This window comes from Nannobrachium achirus, assembly GCF_963921795.1.
Source record: "Nannobrachium achirus genome assembly, chromosome: 16".
Lineage (NCBI taxonomy): Eukaryota > Metazoa > Chordata > Actinopteri > Myctophiformes > Myctophidae > Nannobrachium > Nannobrachium achirus.
Genome location: NC_137823.1, coordinates 1,932,170 through 1,944,477, shown reverse-complemented (window position 1 = coordinate 1,944,477; position 12,308 = coordinate 1,932,170). Strand labels below are relative to the sequence as shown.

At 45.1% G+C, this 12,308-nt stretch overlaps 1 protein-coding gene across 1 annotated transcript in view; it reads right to left on the bottom strand.

The window, feature by feature from the left end:
• grm1a (glutamate receptor, metabotropic 1a) overlaps positions 1–5,773 on the bottom strand; it is a gene marked incomplete at both ends in the record, with an annotated part of 84,588 nt that extends 78,815 nt beyond the window's left edge. The window contains one exon of the mRNA XM_080744163.1: positions 5,056–5,773. Within this exon, the coding sequence (XP_080600289.1) occupies positions 5,056–5,773 (718 nt within the window). The remainder of the gene's footprint in view (positions 1–5,055) is intronic.
• Between the last annotated feature and the right edge of the window lie 6,535 nt (positions 5,774–12,308).

Below are 12,308 nucleotides of genomic sequence, written 5' to 3'. Positions count from 1 at the left end.
GCAGTGTCCAAAAATGTGGTTCAAAAAATCGGCCTGATGGTGGCGCTATATGGGACATCCATATTGATGAGATGAGTGTAGACATACTGTGTACTGATTTGTGTGATTTTAGGGCCAAATCTGTAGGAGCAGTGTCCAAAAATGTGTTTTGCAAGAATCGGCCTCATGGTGGCGCTAGAAGAGGGCCATGTGAGAAATGAGGGGTGGGGTCTCCGCGTTGCCTTGGCGGACGAATAGGTACCGGCCCCGGCTCTCCCGGACGCTCCTAGCCCGAGTTACGGCATTTTATGTGAGCTGCAGTGGAGGGGGTCCTCCACTGGGGGCGCCACCACTTTGGCATCCGTTCTGGAGCACCAGGAGTCGGTGGTCCCCGGGAATTCCCCGTGAGCAGCCCCGTTGGGGTCATTTTTGCACATTTGGTCATTTTTTACATCTGGGGGTCCTCCAGGGACCTGGGGGTCCCTGGAGCTCCGGGGGTCCTTGGAGGTTGTAGTTTGGCAGGCAAGGACTGTGTGTGCAAAATTTGGCATGGATCGGGGCAACGGTTGCGGAGATATGAGCAGGGCAATAGTGTGACGTGTGAGGTGTGACAGACAGACGGACGGACGGACGGACGGACGGACGGACGGACGGACGGACGGACGGACGGACGGACGGACGGACGGACTGACTGACTGACTGACTCACAGTTTGTGGAGGTTTTGATAGTAAGTGCGACCTGACGGTCGCAATAAGCTTGTCATTATTGTACCTATGCATTGTTCCAATTATAGACACAAATTAACCAGTAACACTCCCTAATCGGGAGATAAGCGACCGTAGGTCACTTATCTCCACAAATAGGGCAAAACAGAAACAGACATATTGTAAGCTACTTGCTCCTGTATTGTCCTTGAGCACTTTTCTGTCTGCCTGTGTGACAACTTTGACCCACCAGGCTGCAGCCCTGGTCCTTTGATAATGACAGTCACTGACAGTCAGAGAGCTGACTGACTGTAAAGAAAGCCACAAGGGGAAATGAGGGTTGGCCTTATTTGGTGCTACAACAACCTGACCGACAGCCCTGAGAAGCAGTTTGAGCTGAATAACTTGGCCAAGAAAGTGGACCACAGTACACTGTGTGTGTGTGTGTGTGTGTGTGTGTGTGTGTGTGTGTGTGTGTGTGTGTGTGTGTGTGCGCCTGAGTAGTAGGACCCATATATTTCTGGGCTTGGTATGGTTTTATTAAACAGGGAAGATATAGAGGCAGAGTTGGGCACCAGACTAATGCATTTACTTTAGCACACAACGGGCCCTTGTGTTGGTTTTCCTAATGTCCTTTGATGATGATTTTCAGTTGCCTCGCTTCGGTCTCCCCCTGGAAAATGGCATCATGATAGCAATAATCGTTCTCTTTCTACTGTGGGATAGGTGGGTGGAAGTGCATTAGTTACCTGCTCACTTGACACTGGCCCCCCGAAACCTGCTTTGTGTATTCCTGCCAGTCTGCTGGTAATTGGACCGGGAAATTTATGCAATTGCAGACCTCTCTCTGGCTGTTGCTATGGGAAACAAGCTACATTTGAACTTGTCTAAGGTGGTGGGGAAAAAATAGTGTCACGATGTTTTAGTCATTCGTGACCAGAGATAACTCATAAAGGCAGCTACAAAGACAGACGTTCAAACAGGTGGATTTTCAGCAGGGTTCCTAAAAAGCTCAGTGGATGGTCTTGACCTGGCAGATTATTGTTGTGATTTTACTTCTGAACTGATAATCAGTGGCTGTAGTTCCTATTTATTCAACTGTAAAACAGCATTTATGAGCATTTAGGGAATTTCCATTCACATGGGAACCAATGTAAAAAAGAATATATCGTCACTGTCGGGCAGAAACCTCATATCTCCAAGTTCCAATTAGGGCATGCATTTTAGGTGGATTTTTCCCCTGGACCCCCCTGGGGTTCAAGTGGTTAAGACTCCAACAGTAACAACAATAACTGCTCTCTCTTACAAACATGTTCTATCTTTACATTGTGACTTTGATCACCAAACCCAGAGGCTCCTATACTCTGTTGAATGTCAGATACCTGACGCCCCCTGGCAATCTCTCAAGGTACTACATTCCCCAAACCCAGTCTCCTCATGTCCCTCTCCCATACTAAGACATTCCAAAGCCCTTGAGTCCTTAAATCCTCAGAGGGTGTTCTGGGTAATGCAGCCCGTCAGGCATAATTTGGGAGCACATCACTTGATTGTGTTTCACTGGCACTTTAATGAAGAGCCACGGAGGTAATTGACTATGCGGTAATTACTCCTGTTTCTCTCTTTTAACGCATTATTCTGCATCTTATGCAAAAGTGCTGTAACGATGAGCAAACCGGAGAGTTTCCGTAAGACAGGGAGTGCCGTGAGCAACAGACTGACTTCGATAAATATAATAGACTATCGTCTATCATAATTGCAAGTCAAACTGATTCCAAATGTGTTAAACAGTTTCAAGTACGGCAAGAAATATTGCTTTGTTACTTTTCATCATAGCATGAGTGTTGTAACTCAGAGAGGGTACAGATAGAACCAAATGGACGCGTAAACCTTACGGGTCCATTTGTACACTCCCTGGGCTAAATGTACTGAGGATTTTACAGTAGAGGTTCAGGCAGCTTTGCAACCTTCATACCGACATCACACCGCCCATCCGACTGATATGTCTGATTCATGGTGTTTGTCATGGCTTTGTCATTGTACCTGTCTGTCTGTGTCCCTTTCATGGCCATATATGGAGATCTCTGTATCTGTCTGTCTACCTGAATCCCTTTCATGCACATATATGGAGATTCCTGGTGTTATTAGTATAATCCCCATATACCCTGTGTATTGGCATGCCCAAATATGGGCATATTGGTTGGATCAGCGGTTCTGGACAACTGGATATCCATATAAGCCCATATATGTACATATCGGTCGGATCGGGGGTTCTGGACAACCGCAGATCCGAACAACTCGGTGGCGGCCACCGCACGCCCTCAAGTCCTTGCCAACACGCGTATAGTGGTCGGATCTGTTGGCTCTGGACAACCAAGATCTCCATATATGCCTATACTGTATATGAGCATATCGGGTTTGTTTATGGTTATGTCTGAGTCATGGAGACATGCCTATATATGGGCGTATTTGGTTTGTTTATGGTTATGTCTGAGTCATAGTGACATGCCTATATATGGGTGTATTTGGTTTGTTTATGGTTATGTCTGAGTCATAGTGACATGCCTATATATGGGTGTATTTGGTTTGTTTATGGTTATGTCTGAGTCCGAGTGACGTGGCCATGGTCCGCCAGCCAATATACCAGTGTTTCCCAACCTTTTATCTGCATGGGCACACTTTTCATGTCCCAAGAATCCATGGGCACACCAACATAATACGGGGGTGTAAATATCGTCACTGTAGGGAAGAAACCTTGTATCTCCAAGTTTCAAATGTGTACGTTTCTTCGGAAAGTAAAGCCCTGCTTCATCATACAAGGCTGTCGCACAACAGTAGTGAAAACAGCAGATCTACAAGCACACAACGCTTCGCACCGCGAGGCGTTTAAATCATTTTTAACATGATAAATACAATACTGGCTTTCAAGCAGTTTCAAGGGGCACACCAAAGGTACCCAGGCACAGTGGTTGAGAAACACTGCAATATACCACAAGTTTCCGGCAAAATCTCGCTCTTTCGACAACGCAACATTTCGACAACGCAACATTTCGACAACGGAGCGTCGGCAGGATAGCGCCCTCACCCCACGGAGGTTAGGGTTAAACGGGTTTGAGTTAGGTTTGGTTGTCGAAAAGATGACATGTAGAAACAGCGAGACGCTCCCCAAGTGTCCCAGTGAGGTTGATGGGGAAAAGGACTTCCTCCACTGCTGATTCAAATAAGGCACCGTGTAATCAATCACCATGCAGAGATTCAGGTGTCACAGGCTCTGAGGCTCACACAGCAGCAACAGCAAGTGGAGGAAGTGATTCCCACATCCAACTAGTGGATAGGATAGATTAGGGTCCAAAATGAGGGTCTGTGGTCTACTGTGTATCAAGCCGTGAATCCTTGAAAATAAAAGGGTTGAGAATCACTGGAAGACAAGACTAAGTTTAACTCCTCACCCATCTCATTGAAGTATTACTGGCATTCTCAGTTTGGCCACTCTGGTAATGGCCCTTTTGGGGAACAGTTATTGACACAAATGAAATGACTGAGCCCTTTGACTCTGTGGTGAAAATGTAATGTTTATAACGATGACTTCACTCTGGTTTATTGGGATCATTGATCCCTTTGGACCCACTCAGTAATCCATTCATGCATGATGTATTCAGATGTATTCAACAGTTTACTGTCAAACATAAGTGGGGAAATAATGAAATATATTTTTTAATCGAAATCTAAATCAAAATGGCTAAAACATGGACATAATTTTGAAGATCAGGGGTTGGCAACCATGTCTTGAAGATCTAGTGTGACCTTGACTTATGGGCTTGTGCCCGAAAAGGTTGCTCCTTGGATTATAGAGGAAATATCTTTTGTCATCAATCTTTGTTAGGTTTTAATATCCAATTATTGACTTTTTGAATAAGCAATGGTGGCTTTCACTGTCTGGTACTGGGTGATATCGCCATGCAGCCTTGGAAAGGGCTAGGTGATCCAAAACAGTTGCCCACCCCTGCTGTAGCTCCTCACATCCAATTAAAAGGATCTCACTAACTTGCCCCCTTAATCTCCATGCAGTGTAGATCTACTGTATACTGTTTATCACAGTGGGTTTTGGCTCCATGACGGAAACAAACTAGTAAGAAGTTGTTGCGTCTTTTCGAATGGAATGGCTTCATAGCATTGAATCAAAATGCCAGAAAGTGTTATAGATTACTGAGTTGTCTTCGATCAACAAAAACTTTTAGATGGTTCACATAATAATAACCTGTTTTGTATGGAATCATCTTGTCAGCTTTAGGCCTACATCCCACGTTCACTCCCAAGGCTTGCAATTTTAACATTCTACACAGGTAGGCCTAAGTGAATTGACTTGAGACTTACCCTCAGTGTGCACCGCCGACACATAGGTCCAGTTGTATCGTTTGACAATGTCCAGCATTGCCCGGGCCTGGAGCACATCCGAGGGCACGACCCTCAGGAAGTATTTGAACAAGGTCTTGTCACTCAGGTCAATGCTGGTGGCAGAGTAGGCGATCTGAGGGATGTTGAACAGTTGGAGGAGGTTCTGCACCTGGATCGCCACGGAGCTGGATCCCGGTCCAATCACGCCGGCGATGGGCTTCTTGGTGGGCGGGGGTTGGTTGGACGGGGTGCCGTCTATGCACCACTTGGACCCGTCCTTGTCATCCCGGATGGAGATGAGGGAATCCCGGATGAACTCGATGCTCTGCTCCAGCGCCACGGAGGAGTGCCAGCAGGAGTCCCGGATCTCGCAGCCCAGGCTGATGTTGGGGAGCAGGTTGGGGTCCGAGTTGATCCGGTCCAGCGTGTGGAACATGGCCTCCACGCGCTGGATCCCGTACTGCTCGCGGACGTCCCCGCACTTGCGGTCGGCCACCCGCTCGGCGGAGGGCTGGTGGTGCACGGAGAAGAGCGCGCCGATGATCACGTCTCCGTCCAGCCGGGCGACGGAGCGGGAGACGGCGCGCGGCACCGCCGCCCGCTCGCCGATCCGACTGCTGTGGGAGAGCACGAGGGCGCGGAGGAGCAACGCGGGGAGACACAGGAGCACGGGGAAGGCCATCTTTACGCGTGCCATGTTGTTATTCCACACGATCGCCTGAGCCGCGGCAGCTGTGCAGGCATTCTATGAGCTGCTGCGTGTCGGTATAGATCCACGTTCAACCCAGTGACCACGGCCTGTGAGCGCACTGCCGGGAACACAGCCACGCACACCTGCGGAGATAATGGGAACATCGACTGTCATGAAACGCAGCCACTTGGGAGCAGTGGTGTAAAGTAGTCTACATTGTGGCGTCAGTTCAGCAAAAGCTAAGGTATGGCAACATAACTGGTCACCAGTCATGTTGCCATACCTTAACAACAGGCACGATGAAAAGTACATTTTATAATTTCCTCCGGTAGCCAAGGTATGGCAGCTGCCATAGCTTGCCATACCCAATTGACGCCTCTGACTGTACTTAAGTACAATTTTGAGGTATTTGCACTTCACTGGATTATTTCCAATTTCCATGCTTTTACTCCACTACATCTCGGATCCAAATATTGTACTTTACTCCACTACATTTATTTGAAAACGTTAGTTACTAGTTACTTTATCATTACAAAACATACAGATGAACCACTTCAGCCATACATTTTGGCCATTTTGAAAATAGCAGATTTACAAGCTCTGAGGTGCATTCATTGTAAACTTGTAGATGTGCTATTTTCAAAAGTATTTAGTATATATTTTGAACTTGTGAAATGGGACATTCTGCATAATGAGTACTTTTACTTTTGGTACTTTAAGTACATTTTTTCGTTATTGTGTTTGAAAGAAAAGTGTTGCAGCTTTTGCTCCATGGCCTATAGCCTTAAAATAAATAAAAAAAGTCTGATTCCATTTAGGCTATACAACACCATTGGCTGGTGACTTCATTAGGCTAATAACAATAATACCATTATAACCCATCACAGTGTAGCTACCCATGCACTCTTTCCATTGAGGAAAACCAGACGCCGTCCAGCACCATGGACAGCGCACGTTCAACAGATATACAAGGACATCTGCGGAGCAGCGCCTGATGGGCTATCAATCATTCTCTTTAGGTTCAATTGTTCAAAAATGATTTGACACACATTAGAATCGTGTAGGCTATTACCTGCCTAATAGCCTAGATATGAGAACAGCGGTCCCATCAGAGCTGGTTCGAATAATCTGGATTAAAGTCTAGAATTAGCCTGACATTATATTTCCATTCCGCATCAATATGCATTATCCAAAGGAGTGCCAGTCACTCTGTCACGCAATTATCAGCAGACGAAATTTGATAAGGCAATATGCAAAACACGGACAACAGACTGCATCGAATACGGCTGGTGGATAACATATTGGCGGGGCATCGGTGTTAATAGAATACAATAATTGCCTCCGTTTTTCTTTCATATGAAAACTGAACATCCAGTCCTTGCCTCGTGTAGTCTGTAGCAGGTAAATCAGAACTTGAGACGTACCTGAATCCTCGAGACATCGCGTGCTTCCCTCGATCCTGTCTGTGGCGCGCGGTCCTTGGCTGTGATACTTGAGTTTTCCTCTCTCTCTCTCTCTCTCTCTCTCTCTCTCTCTCTCTCTCTCTCTCTCTCTCTCTCCTCCCCCCCTCTCTCTCTCTTCTCTCACGCACGCATGCACGAACTCTCTCCGTACAGTCTACACAACACATGCACTATCTCACACGCGCGCGCGCGCGCGCGCACACACACACACACACACGCACGCACGCACTCACGCACGCAAGCACGGCGCGCGCGCGCGCACACACACACACACGCACGCACACACACACACACACACACACACACACACACACACACACACACACACACACACACACAGCGCGCGCGCGCGCGCGCGAGGAAAAAAACCCGCCCGCCACCTATACTCAAAATCGGGCCATAAGAACAATTCCAGACATTGCACAGCTGATCTACTGTTTTATAACAATGTTGGGTTTAAATATAGCTATAAGAGACCTCTGGGAACTCAGATTGGAATACAGCCTACTCTAATTTTTAGAGATGCTACTTTTGGATCTATGTCAAATCTACAGGTTTTTGTCCTCTAGACAAACGTTCCAAGATAGGCTATAGGTCTATAAAATCACAGGTGGTAGAGGAAATGACATAGTTGGACTCTCTGGAATGATTTGTGACAGAAGCAAGCTTTTATTATAAGTGGATGAACCAGTGGCCCTCTCGATACGCCTCTCTGCAGTGGCCTGTATGTGAGGTCGGATGTGCGTGAAGTGAAGGTTACATATACCTGTACATACCATATAGGCCCACTACACATTTATAGGCTACTATAATACACATAGGTAACTGTATACCTGTATGTCTATGATAGTTATAACCTACTTCTTTCAAACAAACCTCATTTTAACTGAACATCTGGAGACATATCGCCTATAGATAGAGTTGAGGGGAAGAATGAGAGAGAGAGAGAGGGGGGGGGGGGGGGGGGGGGGGTGCCACGGTTGTCACTATTGGTTACTATTCTAGCCCAACAACCAGTTGTGTAATGAGATGCTGCAGACAAGCATAACACGGACCGGTCAGAAGCACGTTTTTATCACTTAAAGGGCGGGGGTTGGATTTGAGATTAGGAGCTATTTCGTCCATGCCTTAATTATCTCTTATCCATAAACTTCTTTGCCTTTTTTTTTACTATTTCGAAAAACATTTTAAAATACTTCAAATAGAGTCACCTTGTGAGCTTGTAGATCAGCTATTTGAAATATTTAGAAATGTTTTTCAAAATAGTTAAAAATGGCAAAAGCGTTTTAGGGAATAGGGGTAAGGCATGGATGAATATAGGGCCCTAGAAGCCTTCCCGTTCGATTATATATAGACCTATACACTATAGGCTTATAGGCTACACGGCGTCTTTTTAAATGTATAGTCACTATACATTTAAAAAGACGCCGTGTAGCCTATAAGCCTGGCTGTCATTGGTCTGCTCACTCCCAATATTTTCAGCACCATGGAGAGCGACGCCATCAAACTAGTTCTAGAAACCCGCACCGCCATCTGGTGTTAGAGCAGTAAGTCACAACAAGCTGGAGCGTGCATGTGCTCACGCACGCGCACTGTCTGTAGACGTGTGTGTGTGTGTGTGTGTGTGTGTGTGTGTGTGTGTGTGTGTGTGTGTGTGTGTGTGTGTGTGTGTGTGTGTGTGTGTGTGAGAGAGAATAAGATGCATTTTACATTGACAGCGACCACTAAAGGTGCTGCTGAATCTAGGAGTAGGAATATGATGACCAATATATGACCAATATTATATAACAGTTCGTGAGACAATCCAGTCCTTTATTGGTTAAAGGACAACCTTTTTTTCTTTTATTTTTTTTTAAGCGTGAAAGCCGCTTCCAAGGTGTGGCTTTGTCTGTCCCATGTCTGTCCCGTGCATGCAGAATTGAGGATTGGTCAAGCTTCACATGACAATTTGGCCCTCCAGACAAAATCATTCATTCATTCAGAATTCATGAAAATATAGAACTAAAGCACATAGAAAGTATAGATCTAGAAGATAGAATGTATAGCTCTAGAACACATAGAATAAGAATTCACCGCTTCACTTCGAACCGAGGTTCAATTTTTTTTACAATAAGGGTTCATATTTTAGATTATAATTAGAGAAAAGAAAAGATGAGTGTTAAAACGTTTTCATTTACTTCTCTCTATCGTTTTAGCAATTTTAATGACATTGATTTCAGTGGCTGGGGGGATGGCTGAATGTGTCTTTTTTAGATACAATAAGCCCATTCCCAAGATGCACCACCATCTTTCATGGGCAGATGTGACTTACTGTATATAGAATAAAGAAATGTTTAGGCACTTGCATGCATGCTCTGAAATCATGCAATTAAAATGGCTAAAACAATAGAAAGAAGTAAATGAAAACGTTTTAACACTCATCTTTTCTTTTCTCTGATTACAATCTAAGATATGAACCCTTTTTGTAAAAAAAAGAAACAAGTTGTCCTTTGATGCTCACACCTCCTCCCCATGCAGCATCACTTGCAGGGATGTAGCCCAGTCATAGCAGGGATGTAGCCCAGTCATAGCAGAGATAGAACAGGGATGTAGCCCAGTCATAGCAGAGATAGAACAGGGATGTAGCCCAGTCATAGCAGAGATAGAACAGGGATGTAGCCCAGTCATAGCAGAGATAGAACAGGGATGTAGCCCAGTCATAGCAGAGATAGAACAGCCTTTGGCTCTCTCAGATTGGGGTTGAGTCATGACTCACACAGGCCAGGCTCTGAAATGTACAACTTAACTTGTGCAGAGAAGAGGAGTCGTGATGTCAATAGCTCTGCTCATACCCGGGGCACTGCTTCGTGCTGTATTGAACCAGATTAATAGTGACGTTTAAGAGAGACAATTTCAACACTGGAGCAATAGCCTTCTTTAAAGTTTAGTGTAAAGAGTGGTTTCCAGCAATGTGTCTGCAGTAGCCTATCTATCTCTACACATTGACCGAGAGAACATGACATTATTTATAGCTTCAACTATGGCTAAGAAGTGTTTTCGTCTTTCAGCTTTCAGGAAGTAACCAAAAATACACAGGAAAGACAAATCTGCACATTATAACCACACCTGGGGGTCTATTAGAGCAGTGTTTCTGTGCCTTGGGACCTTTGGTGTGCCCCTGAGAAGGGTCAAATGTGCCCCTTGAAACTGCTTGAAAGCCAGTATTGTATTTATCATTTTAAAAATGATTTAAACTAGTGAGAACAGCCAATCTACAAGCACACAACGGGCGTTGTATGCTTAGATCTGCTGTTTTCACTACTGTTGTGCGACAGCCTTGTATGATGAAGCAGGGCTTTACTTTGCGAAGAAACGTACACATTTGAAACGGTTTCTTCCCGACAGTGACAATATTTACACCCCCGTATTATGTTGGTGTGCCCATGGATTCTTGGGACATGAAAAGTGTACCCATGCAGAAAAAAAGGTTGAGAAACACTGTATTAGAGTAATGTCAACTCCATAGACACATACAAAACAGAAAAAGTACAAAACTATGGCACCACCTCTTTAAGCTTCCTTCCATTACAGGAGTGATTATCATCAGATGTGTTGTTGATGAGCAATTCGAGTCAGAATAAAAAAGTGTGACGACCATACCCAGACCGGTTATGGTACATGTTGCGTACACTCACACCAGTCATCATGAAGTGCTTCGAGTGTCATCACTGCCTGATCATCTTCTTTCGGCTAAATCGCATCAGGGGTCGCCGAAGGGATCATCTGTTTCCATCTCGACATCTGCTTCTGTTATCTGCGTCTTCCTGTGAGATACTTGTGTAGCACTGACTAGCATTGACTGTTTGAACACTTTTGTTTGGCACTGCATTGATAAGTTGTGCTTTAAGTATTGCTATTTGTGTTGTGAAGTGACACTTATGAGCGTTTACTGTTTTTGACACTTTATGTACAGTATATATTCTTCTTTTTATTGTGCCTTTTGACTAGCATTGACTGTTTGAACACTTTTGTTTGGCACGGCATGGATACAGTAATTTGTGCTTTAAGTATAGCTTGACTGCAGTGTTGACTGTATTTGACACTTTATGCATATATTCTTCTTTTTACTGTGCCTTGCTCTTTTTTACTGTACACAACAGTACTTTTTCCTATTCATACTTCTATGTAACTTTGTAAACCTTAAACTGCTGTGCTGTCTCTGGGCGACTGATTTTCCCCCTTGGAATTTTAAAGGTATCTACTATCTATCTTTCTCAGTCACTCAGTCCAGCCACCCGTATGTCCTCTCTCACCACCCGTATGTCCTCTCTCACCACCCGTATGTCCTCTCTCACCCGTATGTCCTCTCTCACCACCCGTATGTCCTCTCTCACCCGTATGTCCTCTCTCACCACCCGTATGTCCTCTCTCACCCGTATGTCCTCTCTCACCCGTATGTCCTCTCTCACCACCCGTATGTCCTCTCTCACCCGTATGTCCTCTCTCACCGCAGCCATGATAAAAGCTCATCTTTGGCCTTTTTCTTCTCCCCTTGCATGGCAGCTCTACCTTCAGCATCCTTCTCCAAATGTACCCCTCATCCATCCTTTGTACCCCTCATCCATCCTCTGTACCCCTCATCGCTCCTCTGCACATGTCCAAACAAGTAAGATGCCCTAAGGGCGAGAAGCAACCGCCAGGTCGTGCTGAAACAACAGAGCTTCATAGCTGACTGAAAATCAGCGACGCGGCACAGACCCATGTGAGTGACTGTTGCACCAAATATGTTACTTACTGTACAACTTTTTGTGACCTGCCTGCATGGATGGAATGGGAGGGAGAAACTGAAGTCTATAGGTAACGAAATGTTGTGCATTAGTGTGACGGACATGAGGTGGACGTTTTCATACTAAATGCTCCCTGATGGTCGCAACCATTTACCTCACTTCTCTTATTTTATCCCCCAACCTTCTAACAGGCCAATCCTTTAAAGGACAACTTTGTTTTTTACAACAAGGTTTCATATTGTACAGAATATAAAAGGTGAGTGTTAAAATGATTTCATTTACTTCTTTCTATTGTTTTAGAGATTTTTATTT